The sequence below is a fragment of the Mycteria americana genome, chromosome 6, assembly GCF_035582795.1.
Source record: "Mycteria americana isolate JAX WOST 10 ecotype Jacksonville Zoo and Gardens chromosome 6, USCA_MyAme_1.0, whole genome shotgun sequence".
NCBI lineage: Eukaryota > Metazoa > Chordata > Aves > Ciconiiformes > Ciconiidae > Mycteria > Mycteria americana.
This window is the reverse complement of record NC_134370.1, coordinates 23,883,695-23,898,047: the sequence shown is the minus strand read 5'-3', so window position 1 is coordinate 23,898,047 and position 14,353 is coordinate 23,883,695. Positions and strand designations below refer to the sequence as shown.

The 14,353-nt window shown below is 43.2% G+C and overlaps 1 protein-coding gene across 41 annotated transcripts in view; it reads left to right on the top strand.

The window, feature by feature from the left end:
- Positions 1–14,353, top strand: part of SORBS1 (sorbin and SH3 domain containing 1) — a 176,765-nt gene that overhangs the window by 143,567 nt on the left and 18,845 nt on the right. For 17 of the 41 annotated variants that reach the window (XM_075505037.1, XM_075505036.1, XM_075505044.1 and 14 more), the window contains 6 exons: positions 2,122–2,187; positions 2,757–2,858; positions 4,186–4,235; positions 7,210–7,385; positions 11,230–11,318; positions 12,892–13,059. In XM_075505037.1, the coding sequence (XP_075361152.1) occupies positions 2,122–2,187; positions 2,757–2,858; positions 4,186–4,235; positions 7,210–7,385; positions 11,230–11,318; positions 12,892–13,059 (651 nt within the window). The remainder of the gene's footprint in view (positions 1–2,121; positions 2,188–2,756; positions 2,859–4,185; positions 4,236–7,209; positions 7,386–11,229; positions 11,319–12,891; positions 13,060–14,353) is intronic. The other 24 variants (XM_075505059.1, XM_075505041.1, XM_075505071.1 and 21 more) reach the window with 7 other exon arrangements.

Genomic DNA, 14,353 nt, shown 5'->3' with positions numbered 1-14,353 from the left:
ATCAACTATGGCAACCCATGAATGTGGTACTACGTACATAGTGCTTTGGCATTATATCAGGCACTTGATTTGAGGATGTCATCTCAGAGTTTTATAGCTACCTGGAACCTGACAGAAATTCAGCAAAGCTCCCTCTGAGCTTTGTCACCAGAGCCAAAAGAGCATGCTTTATGTAGCTTTGCTTACTCAGGTTTTTGTGGGGGACCAGATTTTTGTGACCAGCTAGTGACTAAGCCCCATGCCTAATCAGAGGATTTTAATTGACATTTACCATTGCCCAGGATTTTCAAAGATTCTCTGTTTGTCCCAGCTTTTTTCCCAATGCTGGAGATAATGTGTACTTCTACAGGATGATTTCCCCTGCTTTCTGACTTTATTTGCAGCTATATGATATGGGCAGGAAAATCCTTGGTAAAAGGGAGCACAGGATTCTTGTGAGCCTGTAGGTGTTGCTCTCCAAATGCACCAGAATGACCAGGACGGGGCTTTCCCCATTGAGGAAAGCACATGCGCTTCCTAGGGCAGCTGAAGCGACACTTTGCTGGACCAGCATCCCAGATGCATTTCTAGGCAGCTCTGTGGACAGGCGTGTGCCCTGCAGACAGGTAGATCAGTCTCTGCAGCATGGGGGCTTTTTCAGTGTGCTGCTGAGACTGAATCCCCGCATGCTCCTTCCTTCCTTCCTCCTGCCCTGTGGCTCTGCAGCGCCGTGGAGCCTATCCACGAAACATGACATTTGGTCAGTCTAGAGCTCAGTTGTCTTCCATTGTGATTGCAGGATCACACACATGGGCACTTTCTCCCAGCCTTTCCTGAGATAGCTCTAAGTAAGCTCTTTGTTAAAAAGGGAGAAGCAGGGGGCCTGGAAAAAGGGGTGCATGTCCTGCCTTCTCACCTCCTTCCCTCCAGTTCCTCCCTCCAAATCTCGGACCTAACTCTTTGCAGCACCATCTACCTACCTGCAGCTGCTGATCTGGTGGATGAGAAATAGGTATTTACAGTGTTTGCAATCCACACACTGGCTGTCCAAATGTAGAAGTGGGCTAGATTCAAACTACAGATCCAGGCAATCTAGAAACCTGAAGGAATTTTGACCAAGACCCAAGTGCTGTAGTTCAGTCTCACCTTTGATAGACTGACACTGGGAGATTCCCTGTCAGTGACTCAGAGACAATCTAGTCACAGAAGTCAGTGTGGACACATAGGATGCTGCTAAGCTTGCCAACCAACAGAGGTTATTTTTGTTTGGAAACAGAGCAAATGTATTCTGATTTCACGAAGTAAGAACAAAGTCTCTTTGAGCATATCAGTGAGAGGTGCCTGTCTGGTGAAAGGAGCATATTAGCGTGGCATTACTTGGATAGGAGTGTCAGGACAAAGGTCTTTCGCTTTGAATAATCCTCCCTGATATTTACATGTGCATCCAAACAGGAAAATCCTATTTTGAAATTGGCATCTTCACTTATAGGATGAATTTTAAATAACTAGTTCCCAAACTTTGTGTGTCCCACTCTCTCCACCAAAACCCCCCACAAAAAAAACCACCAAACAATGAAATAAAAAATAACAACTCTGCATTTTCATTGCCCCACAACGCCACCACTGGAAATTCAGCCATTTGTTCACATGGTATGTATTCATAGTCTGGCAGGGGTGGGAAAGATTCTCCCTTTTCTTTATCAAAGGCCCTTGTTTTACCCTTTCCTTTTGAAAAGAAGAATGAGCAAAACAAATGCTTTTTATGACTGTGTGGGTTTTTTTCCCCATTTTGTTTTGGTTTTGTGTTACGAATGCTTTAACCACCAGCTGTGGGCTCCCTCTAGAGAGTCCAAAATCCCTTAGAGCACCTTGCAAAAATAAAAATTTCCTCAAACACTACTGAAAACAGCCCCTCCCAGACTGCATGTATGCTCCCTTTTGCCTCTCATGATCTCTTGATATTTGTGCTATAGCAGATTTATCCCTCTTTCTATCTCTCTGTTGTGGTTTTTTTTAATTTCTTTTCAGTGTTGATGCAAATCCCCTGTTGTATTCCCCCTCTGTTCTAATCCAGTTTCCATATTCTCTGTGATGTCTTTCCTTATCTTCATTTCCTCATTTCCTTCCTCTGCTTTCCATCAGCCTCCAAAAAAGATTTGGGATTATACTCCTGGAGATTGCTCTATCCTTACTAGAGAGGATAGAAAGGTAATTGTGTCTCACGTATGTTGTACTACAGCATCTAGCGCGTATGTACGTGTGTATGTGATTTTCTTTCTTTTTTTTTTTTGTAGCATTGCTTGGGTTTTGTGTGCTTGTGAGTGATTTTTTTTAATTGGGTTTGAGCTCATTAACCTAACAATTAAGTAGCTAGTAAATTGATTTAATAAACAATTCTGAAAGCATAATCAGCCATAACTTAGAGTGGTGGTTTTGCTATCTTGACTTGCAGTGATAATTATACTAACAGCATATTGCATATTGTTACAGTATCTTTTTTTTTTTTTTACAGGTGGGTTTTATAACTTTATGGTTTGTAGAATTAGATTCTAGCAGGCCTGTGCATCTCTTAATTTTGAATGTTAAATGCCTAAAACTATTTCCTCTGTAATGATTGAAACATGATTAATTACTAGTGAATTTCTGTGTATTGTCCATACCATCTTTGTCTTTTTTCAATTAAAAAGGCTCGCTTTTTTTTTTCAAAATTAACATTCCTTTGGTTTCCCCTAACCCTAAGCATTATTTTCCCATTCTTCTTCTCCTTCTTTAACCAGACTGATCTAGAAAAAGACCTCTACCTCTACCAGACTGAGTTAGAGGCAGATTTAGAAAAAATGGAGAAGCTTTATAAAGCACCACATAAAAAGCCACAGAAGGTATTTCCTATTCTTTTCATGCTGCCAATCCCTGTTTCCAAACTCTCTGCTCTAATCTATTCACTGCTGGATGATTATTAAATGAGGTTGGGATAAATAATGGTTCTGACCGTTCTGACTGCATGGCTTGCTGTGTCGCTGTCAGAAATAATAGAACGTGATGCTGAGAATCCGGCTTGAAATCCATTTCAGATACAGTGATTTCCTCTCTCCCCTGTTCCCTTTCAGCTGCCCCCCACCCCCACCCCTGTCCCCTTTAGGGTTTTGAGTTCAGTGTCTGCAAAATACCCTCTCTATTTTTCACATGAATAGGCAGCAGCAATCAGCTTAAAATTCTTGGTTGGCGTCACGTCATCATCTCGTGCCTTTCAAGCGTGTTGCCATCTACGCTCCCTTCATACAAGCCCTGCTTTCTGCTAGGAGCTCACGCCTACCCAAGATTTGGATATTCCCAAGAGATTTTACACAATTTTCCTTACGCTGCACCTTGCCATGGCCTTCTAGGGCAGGTCAGCTGCTGCTGCTGTTTTGAGGGTCTGCAGGACCCGAACCATGAAATGATAGATTAATTTGGTAACACGCCATTTTTTCTATTTTTTTTCTGTTGTTGTTGATTTTTTTTGAAGCTGCGGCATTTCACCAGGACTTGAAAAAGCTGCTTTTTCAAACCCAAGATTTGCTTTTTCTTCCTACATAGCTAGATGAGGGGACACTAAATAGAGCATTTCTTCTAGAATTGCCTTTAATTTTTTAAATAATGTGCCTATGAAGTGTTAGATGGATTTAAAGCAAGCGGATAAGAACTGGCTTTTGCTATTGAACCTGTGCAGCTGGCATTGCTTCTCTTAAGTAAGGAAAATGAACTGAAACGTTGCTTTTCTTGTTAGTGCTTTGATATTTTTTGAACGCTGAGGAATGTACTGTGCTGCAGAAATTGTAATATACCTTTAAAGCAAAGGCGGGCAGTGACCGGTTGGGGGAAAAGCTTGGGGAAATAATTATGAGCATGTGTCTCCTGGTCATGGCCCAGCTGGTTATCTCTTCTTGCTTTTGGCTTTATTCACAATGACTCACTTGCAGACAAAAGAATAGGCGCTGCGAAAAGGCATCGGCTGTGCTAAAAACCTGTCACTGCCCTGAAGGAACTCAGGAAAATTGTCGCTTTTCTGCAAAGACATTGACAGCTTAAATTGCATTTAGACTTAAACCTCAATGTCTCCTAAAGGCTAATATTCAAGCAATAGATGGAAAATTACTTAAGCAAGCCTTTTTCTTTCTCCTCACATGTAAGTGTGTATCAATGACTCCTTTGTCTGGACTTTTGCAGAATACAGCAGGTGTTACTCCTCTGGAAACTTCCACAGACCATTCTTCCTAGTAAGTTTTCCGATTGCTTTTTGATGTCTCTTTTACAATCTGAGGGCATGTAGGACAGGGTTTAGGGCATTGGAAATGGGTTGGCTTTATTTTTTTGGTGATGGATATAGACAAATGTATGTACCATGAGAATTATATACATGCTTTAGATGAGTCCAGGTACAATATCTGCTCTTTGATCTTGAATGAATTTTAAAGTGATTACATGAGTGATTGCATTGGCTACATAAGAATTGCTGATTGTGCTGGGCAGTGACTTAAAAAAACGCAAACAAACAGACCTTTAACTCCATCTTGATGAAGTTTGCAATTGACTGTAACTTCATGCAAGTAACTTTATTGCATAGAATAAAAAAAGTTTGTTTCTGTTACACATGTATGATAGATTGGTTCCTGTTAGATATTCCCAGTTATGTGCACCAGATCAAAAGGATGCAGTTGATGGAAAGCAATAATTTTCCAGTTTCCAGGAAGGGAACAGTGGCAGTAGTAACGATATTTCTCAAAGATCTAATGTGGCACTGCTTTTCCAGAGGAATAAGTGATAAACAGTATACTCTGTCTAAATAAGTTGTATGTGGAGCTGCTTTGTTTTAAAAGAGGAACACAAAAAAAAAACCCAGAGCAAGATGCTGAGCCGTGCTGAGTTACTCAAGCCGTGCATCCGGATCCTACTGCGAACCTGCTGCTCCTTGTAATTGGACTGAGTGCTTAACATTGTCTGTAGGCACAGCGATCCCCTCTGCGTGGATGGTTTGTTAGGAAAGGCCTGTTCTTCTCCAGACGCCCATTAATATCATGTGTGTTCACTGCCCTTTGGGGCTGCCTTAAAGGTCTCCTGTACTACTTTCAACTCAGTTCCCTTCTGCCTGTGTTCATGCTGCTGGGAAACTCGCACACTGCTGCATTTTGTTGATTTCTCCTGTGACTGTGTAGTTTTGTTTTGGTAGGGAAAGAGCAATAAAATAAATGGAAATCTCAGGGATTAGCATAAAAGAATAGCTTATATTTGCCGAAGACTGGTAAGGTCTCCGCCCATGGCAGCACTGTCTGTGCCCTTTCTGATGCCACCCAAAGCACGCAGGAGTGCCAGCGTCTGAGCCAGTGAAGGGGAAGTAACCTGGGTAGGCTGGGAATGGGACACAACAGCGAGACCCAGCAGAGTTGCATGTTCTTCCCTGCCCTGCCTTTAGAGAGCAGGGAGAAAAGATACCTGGAGTTTATTGTCTTTTCTGCAGTGTTGTTCTTCCTTCCATTCACCTGATTCTGATCTTGCAGGTGGCCTTGGCCCCCACAGTACTGCTTGCTGGCCCTAATGAGGGAGCAACTGGCAAAGGGACTCTGCCAAATGCTTCCTCTCTCTCCCCCAGGTGTATTCCCAAAGGATAATCATTTTAACCCTTTGGTTTTTAACAACTAGGCTAAAATGCTTTTACCTCCCATGTGAGGAACCTCAGGGCAGTCGTCATTCTCTGCAGCAACTGGCAGGGCTTCCTTAGAAACCTGACAAAGAGAGACACTGGGGTAACCCCCAGAAGACACAACAGCTCTGTAGCCATGGATCTATTTGAGCCTTGCCTAGGTTGAAAAAGTGACGGTATTCCCTTTCTCTTTCGTGGTGCTTTTCACAAGCTTTTACTCCAGAAAGTAATTTATAGGACTGCATATGACCTGGTTTTCCTTGTCCAGAAACTAAAATCTTCTTTGTGATCCAGACATTGTGTAATTCCACCTCCATAGCCAGTCCTCTGAGTTACAGCCAGTCCTCCCTGTGTTTGAAAGCTTTCTCTGTACCCCATAAGTACAGTGTCTATCCAAAATAAACAGATGCATGTACAAATTTATCCACAACAAGCAGGCGTAACCACAAGCGTTGCCACACTCACATAAATTCAAATCACTCCTGGACATCAGGATGTAAAACAGCTTTCAAAATGTTTCCATGGATTGGCAAATGACCTATTTTTTTATTTTTTCAAACTTTATAGGAGTCATGCTTTAGCCCTAGAATAGCTTTGTGTGAGACTGCATCTTATTCTGAAGAGCGTGATTGAGCACAAGAACTGGTATCAGATGAGCTTAGCTTTTAGGAAAACATTGTCTGCCTGATTGCTCAGCAAGCCTTTTGTACCTGGAAAGGCCATTTATACCATGGCATTGTCAGTTATTTTTTTACAGAGAAAACAGTGAAATCTAGAAATCAGATGTGGGGGCATACTCGTGCTTGGATTCATGACTGAGGAAAGGGATTTGTAATAAATGTCTAGTCTTTAAAAGCCTAAGAAATTAAAATTATACTCATTTTAACAGCATTTTGTTTATATATCTGCATGGTAGACCTAGAGTCCAGGATTTTTCACGCCCTGTAGTGGAAGTCTGAGGCAAAGCTGATCAGAACTGTGCACATCTAGAAATTTCTTTGGCATTTAAAACAGTAGTGTCTATAGCCCCATACTATTGCTTCTCTGCATGGTCCCTCACTGATGGGCTTGAGAAATTGCTCTGGGAATCTTGAACTATTGTGTTAACTGGGAGGCTGAACTGGTTAAGACGAACTCCTGAGCAGCTGTGCTTTGTAATCGGGGGACAGGCATGGCTAGCATTTAAGGAGAGAGGGCTGGGACCTGGAAGATATTTGTGCTACTTCCAGCTATCCACTGAATTTCTTTGTGTCTGCAAGGAACTCATGCGTGTGCTCTGTCACTCTGTTGTCTCATCTGTAAAATAAAGGAGGAGTGCTTTCCTGCTGCCTGTTTTTTGGGGGACTAAGCTGGGAGATTTCCCTCAGGTGGAGAATGCTATGGTAATGCCAAACCTAGAACATTATCACAATGTATTCGTAACCTCTTCATTCAGCACCAGTTCTTCACACACAGTCTATTCTGGGTTTACAAGTATGGTTTTACTTTGCATGAAAATCTCAGCAAACAGAAGTGACCTACTGGTGTCCTTCCCCCTTTTTTGTGTTTTCCAGCTCCACATATTCACCCAACTACCATGCAGTGAAGAGGGAGTCAGAACCAGCACTGGGGGATCCTGCTGGCTTGGAGAATGAAAGGCAGATTTACAAGAGTGTGCTGGAAGGTGGAGATATCCCGTTCCAGGGGCTGAGTGGTCTCAAGCGACCTTCTAGCTCTGCTTCCACAAAAGGTAGGTGGTCAGGGCACTAACCTCTTCTACGTTCTGCACAGAGTGTCAAAAGCCAGGTCATATGGGGCAAACTGCTGCAGGGTCGAGAATCCTATTCAAGCCAGTTGAGGTTTCTTCTGTCCTTCCTCTTTGCCATCCCCAGTTTTCCCTCCTTTTTTCTCTCAGCCCACACTGGCCAATATTTTTCGTGACCCCTTTATCTGATCCAGGTTCCTCTTCCCAACAGGGACCATCTCCCTCCATCCAGCACCTCAGCCACACCCCACACCCTCATGTTCTTCCTCGAGGCTGCTCAGGCTGGCCTTGCTATCCATCCGCTCCCACTGCCTTGCCACGCTAGAGCCCTTCCCTGCCTTTTCTGTTCTTCCTGCTGCGGTATCTTAGCAGGCCACACCATCTCTGCTGGCCTGGCTACCCTGGTGTAGCTGGTGCCATGTGCTCCACAGCCTCCTGCCTGCCAAGGGTGTGCAGAGAATGCATGGGACACTGTGAACCAGCAATGCCCTGCAGGCTCTGAGACAGTGAGGCAGCAGAGACTGCTGCATCTCCTCCCCTTTCCTCCCCGCATCGTGGGCTCTCTGGAAGATTAGGACAAGGAAGAGCCTGACTCCCATCAGGGAGTTGTATTGGGGAATGTATCTCTGAGCCAACTTCAACCTAAAAATGGCTTGAGATGCGGAGAGGACTGGGGAAGGAATGTGTTTGGTTTCTGAACTGCTCTCCCTAAAAATAGTACATCACACCAAAAAGATCTCTCTCTGTCTCCGTCTTCCAGCTGTTTTTCAGCATTATGTCAGGCCTGTAGGGCAGGGAGTCAAACTGGATCTGAACAAAAAAATCTGTTCAAACAGTTATTGTTCCCCAAACTGCAATTGAACCTGAATGGTTATTTTGACATTTGAGTTTGAACTCAAATCGGAAACAGACCTAAAAACTGCAGTCTCAGCTGAACCCAGACTGGATATGACTTTAAAAAAAAATAATAATAATGTCCTGATCTGACTCCTTGATTTTTAAAGCAAACATGGCCAGCCACATTGTCTGAAGGACACTCAGTTTATTCCTAGTATAGAGAATCTCTAAGCAGGCAGCTCTTGGGCAAGGCCAGCTGATGTGGCGTGCTTGTGCTAGCACAGTCAGCCACCAATTGTCTTCTCCCTCCCAGGAATAAACTGTTTGGCAAGCACTGTGGTGAGACCATAGTAGGTGTGATTACAGGCTTGGTATTAAGCCATTTTTGCAATGTTACTGTGTCTGCATTCTTGCTGACACCCTGATCCTGCCCAGAGTTCAGCTGCCCTTTTCCATGGTGCCGCAGCTTCCCTGGAAGCTGATGATGCTTAGCGCTTTTTAGGAGGGTACCTTCAAAGTGCTCCAGATCTGCTTCCGGCCAAGCATCTCATTTTAGAGATGTTAGCAGCACTTCACCTACTCCTGTAAGCGCGGCTTGTTGTGCAGTTTCTTCCTGCTTTTCTTTACGTTTTGGAACTTTGTTTCTTTAAAGTGCATTTTATGAAATCCAAGCATGTTCTTTCTCCTTTCTCAATAGCTTTCTAGCACTTAAGCTAACAGGTTGTGTTTATTTTATTCTGCATGCTTACCAGTGGATCGTAAAGGTGGGAATGCTCATATGACTGCACCCTCTTCAGTTAATAGCCGAACCTTTAACGCTAGTCATACCGGTATGTTAGGTCACGCATGTAAACATAAGAAGCCCTTATCAGCTGCAAAAGCCTGCATTACTGAAATCCTCCCTTCTAAATTCAAACCCAAACTAGCAGCTCCAGCTGCTCTTGTGCAGGACAAGAAGGGTATCTTGCTGTCTCATGAGAAAGCTCAAAGCTGCGAAAACCTTCGTAGCTCCATTGCCTTGTTTGATAATAAAAAAGCTTTCATGGTAGACATAGGGGAAAGCATAGAAAACATGTTGATGAAGTCGAAGCAGGAATATGCCATCAAATCTGGCAGTACCATGAGCCTGCAGGAGTATGGCACCAACTCTAGGAAAGGCTACCTGTTCCCTGCCTCCAGGAAGAGTGGGATGGAGTTTACAATGCTGTATAAAGACATGCACCAGATCAACCGGTCCAGGATCCATTTGGGCACAGTCTCCTCCTGCAGCGTGAGGGATATTGCATCTCAGTTTGAGAATGAAGCAAAGGACAGGATGGAGCACAGCCTTAGTCGAGAGGATTCAGAGCAGATCCCCAAACACACTGTTTCCTCCCGTATCAGTGCCTTTGAGCAGCTGATCCAGAGATCCCGATCAATGCCCTCACTTGACTTTTCCACTGGACAAACCAAATTCACCACTTCTCTCCAGTCTAAAACTTGTCTGAGTTCTGCCTACTCTGCAGAGTTTCTTCTGGATTTGCCAAAAGCACACCAAGAAGAGAAGGATGCTGCCAGCTTGGCAGATAAATCCTCCCGCTCCTGCAGCAACATGGAGGACACAGCTTCGGATGTCAGTGATGCCGTCCCTATGGACACACTTTCAGCTTGCACAGATGAGATGGATCTCCTCTCAAATGCATCCAATGACAGTGGCAGCAGCAGCAGCAACCTCAATGGGCCTCAGAAGCATAAAATCAACAGATGCAAAGGCACATGCCCAGCTTCCTACACCAGGTTCACTACCATCCGAAGGCACGAGCAGCAGCAGGCCTCCAGGAACCCTGATTCCAAAGGGGATGTCTATGGGGACAGACACATGCTCCCCAGAAACGTCTACCTAATGAGCCCGCTTCCCTTCCGACTGAAAAAGCCCTTCCAACACAAATCCAGGACTCCACCCCCAGACTGCCTCGGAAGCCTGGCAATGCCCAGCCCTGAGAACCCAGACGACCCCATACAGCTGCAGGGGAGCGTAGGAGACAAGAGTCACCACTCCCAGCACCAACTGTGCTCCAGAAGCAGGCCTCTAGCCCCCAGGCGCCTGTCTTCCTTTGACATTGTGGAGAGGCTTAGTTACTTCCCCACCATGGGATCTAGCCAAGATAGCCTCATGGGCCGGGCTGACACTCCTGACTCCTTAAGCAATGGCAACCCTGTTCTATATGCTCTCTGTCACAGCCTGGACACAAACAACAACCCGCAAAGTGAACTTGGGACGTACCTAGGAGGTGGCTTTTTGTGTTCTTTACCAGTGTCCCTTCATCTGTCTTCTTGCTTTCCTTTCTCCTCCCCTTTTCTTCCACAAACCTTGCATTTTTACTCCCCACCTTTGCATCCCCTCACTCTCTCTGTTTTTTCCCCTAGTGTGTCTAATGTCCTTTGTGTGTCTTGCTGAGCATTTTTGTTCAGGACTTGTTAACAGCTGCACTTCTGAGAAACGATTTCCGCTACCTTTCTAATCACATCGGGTTCAGTTTGTCTCTCAAGCAACTCCAGGGATGCAAGAATCTCAACATGAGATATTTCTAGTCCTATATCATTTGCACACATGGGAATATAAAACAAACCCACATGATTTACTTTAAGGAGCAGTTTCTCAAGGTCTAGTTGTGTGTGTGTGTGCGTGTATTAAACTTTTCTCAACAGTAAAATGCCAAATCATACTTTGATGGCAGCGAATCTTTTCTTCACAAAGTCCTTCTATGTCTTTACTCTTTCCCGTACCGTTATTTTCTCCCTGTTTTTGGATCTTTGTTCACAAGTACAGCCCAAAAGGGAAAAAAATGAAAATGGATAAATTATTGACATCTGATTGGCAATTTGGTCAATGGCAATTGAGAATCCTTAATGTCATAATGGAAACAAATTGTTTAAAAATACCTATTTTTTTCCTTTCTGGTTATGCTAGATAAATCCATCTGTATTTTAACTTCCTTATGTTGTTTCGAAGTAGATTCAGAATCACCAAGGCATTTTGCACCAGTTGATTACATGGAAACTCCAGAAGAAATTATCCGCAGACGGCATGACGATAAAGAGGTAATGCCCTCCTTTATGGCCTAATAATGGTTGTAGCAGCTCTACATACAGGAAATATAGCATTCAGCCTTATATAAGGACAGCTCATATGTCTATGGCTATGTATATTGGAAGTTAGAGCAACAAGCTGGAACTAGTATGTTTTAATTTTAATACTATCTTTGCCACTGATTTTATGTATAATGCGTAGTCCAGTTTAGCTTTTGTTTAAAATTAACCTGATAGTTCTTATCAATTACACAAACTGATATATGGGGGCTTTAAAGAATGCAAAAAAGTTGGAGATGTATATGAGATGTGGTACAACTTGCAGATAAAGATGAAATGGTTATTCTGTAAGTGAGTTAAGGTTTTATTGTTCCCCAAGCAAGCCACTTGAGTCGGTATTAATCAAACTGGTGAGAACAGTATTTTTCTTGTGGGGGTCCTCAGGTTTTGAACAACAAATGTAGGCTATTGTAAGCTATCAGAAAGTGTGACGTTTCCCCCCAGTGCAAACTAGAATTCTTTATGGTGTCTCAAGTTGTTGAGGACAGAATGTAGCAGTCCTTTTCGAAATGGCTGGGCAACACTGGGACAAGCCAAAATAATACAAAAGCCCCATAGACTTTTCAGCACTGAGTGTATTCAAGCTGAGTTAAAGAAGTTATAAAGTGGTTGCTTTCCAAGAAGCTGTTAATTTTCACTGCCTGGGGGGAAAAAAAGTTGTATTTTTAGTGTTAACTTTCTGAGTTCAAATAATGTTTATGTGTGCTTTGAAATATGGTAAAACCTGCTCTTAATTCCTATGTGAAAAATGTATTTTTGCTATCTTCTCCCATGAAACAGTTAGTAATCCCCCCACTTCCCAAATCCAGCACAAAAACTCGTATAAGAGCAAAACTCTGAATTCACTAAGACCTCCTGGCTTCAAATGGGTTAGCACAGAGCTGAACTCTTCAGCCTACAGTCAGCCCCAAAAGGTGGAAGAATCCTTCTGCCCAGGTACTCAAGAATGCACGTTTCCATTAGTGTGCCAGAGGCTTCAGAAGTCCAAAATAATTCTTTGGGCTTTATTTACTTTATTTTATGATGTGTATTACATGAGCCCAAAGGAAGTATGGGAGAACCTGATACCTGAAGATGGTTAGGCACTCTCCCAAGCTCCTTGCAAAGCTCAGGGGAGTTTGGTGCCTCGGTACTTACCTGTGAGGTTGATTCAGGTCTCTTGGAAGTCAATGAGAGGAACTCCTTGTTGGCTGAAGTGGGTTTGGATCAGCCCTCTGTGTTATTGGCAATCTTCTTAGAAGCTCCCAGGACCTGGCCAAAACTTAGAAAAACTCCTCGTTGACTTCCATCAGCTTTGGATCAGATCCTCTGATGGATTTCCGTTATGCTATAATGGTGATGTACTGTCTGTGCTTGCAAAATGAAAGGGTATTGTGTAGTTAGTAGAATCAGTATTTTATGTTGAACTGTAAAATCCCAGCTATTTGCTGGGACCTCAGAAATTTTATTTAAGTCACATTTATGGCAGTTTTTGAATGCCTATAACTAGATGATTTACTGCCCATTTTATGCAATTTTATGGCAGAAACTTTTAGAGGACCAGAGACGGCTTAAACGTGAGCAAGAAGAAGCTGATATTGCAGCTAGAAGGCACACAGGGGTTATTCCAACGCACCATCAGTTTATCACTAATGAGCGATTTGGGGACCTCCTAAATGTAGACGATACAGCAAAGAGGAAATCTGGGTCAGAGGTCTGTTTAAGTTACCTCAGTCTGCTGCTTGACCCAAAGCAATATTTGCCTCTCATAATGTTGTGCTTTAGGCCGACATTAGCTCTTCAGAGAATGTCTTTTTTTTTTTTTTCCCACCTTCCCCTTTCCCATTCTGGCTTCATTTAGATCTGCTTTGACTCTTGTGCCTGGTAAATTAATTGATATCTCTATACCAAGCTGCATATGTTAAAGCATGCCTGCTGAGAATTGCTGGTGCACACCTGTGATGCATGCCTTTAAATATCAGCTACTTTTAGTGAATCGAAGGCATTCTACATCTTTTGCATCATATTGCTACATTGTCTTCTTGTCTGTGCCTTATGCTTAGAAACTTCATGTCTTGTTTATCCTGGCCATGTGACTGTCTCATAGGTTTTTTTTAGAAATTGATTGTTTCTTCTCCTCTTGAAAGATGCTTAACGTCCTTTAGAAACAATTGGAAAAAGTCTCAGCATGTTTCACTGCGTACGACCTGGTTGGTCTTTCTGAAAGAGACAAAGGAGGAGATAGATGGTTTTCCCATGAGCCCAAGGCACTTTTCCCGAGGGCTGGATGCTAGTCCAGGTGAACTGGCCAAATGCCTTTTCCTGCCTTAGGGATTGCTGCTGGGGCTCTGGACAGCAGCTCTGTTTCCCCAGAGGTGCTGCGCTGCAGTGGTGGGTGAGGTGGTCACCATGTGCATGGAATACACTTGTCTGCCCTTCATGTAGTTTCAAATGGTCTGGTACCACATGAATATGACGACTTCTTATTTTATGCTCTATTACCGAAATTACTTTAAAATTGTCTGAATATTTTGTGGCCATTAGAAAATCAGCCAAGTAAATCAAGCTTTAAAGCCTAGGCCTGCTGTCAACATCCTCTTTGGCTTTATAGCCACTGAAGACATTTTTTTAGACATGTGCTTAATTTATTCATTTCCTCCTCACCTTTGTCTCTTTCCTACCAATTTATACAGAGTACATGGGTCACATTGCAGGATTCAGCAGGGCCAGGTAATAATCAATTAGAGCCACATCAAATAAAATCCTACTGTGTTTTTCCCAGCTAGTAAATTTTGCTTTTCCATTCACATGTCAAGGAAAATTTGGTCCCGGAGCCCCAGTAACTATAGTTACTGGAGCAGCTTTCATTCAACAGGGTTTGTCACATTTAAAAGTTTACTGCTGTTAAATCCATTTTCTGTAGAGCTCTTAATTACCATTATACCAGAAGCTGGCACTTTTTGCCCTGGTGGGAGAGACCCATCCAGCATGTTTGGAGTATAGTACCA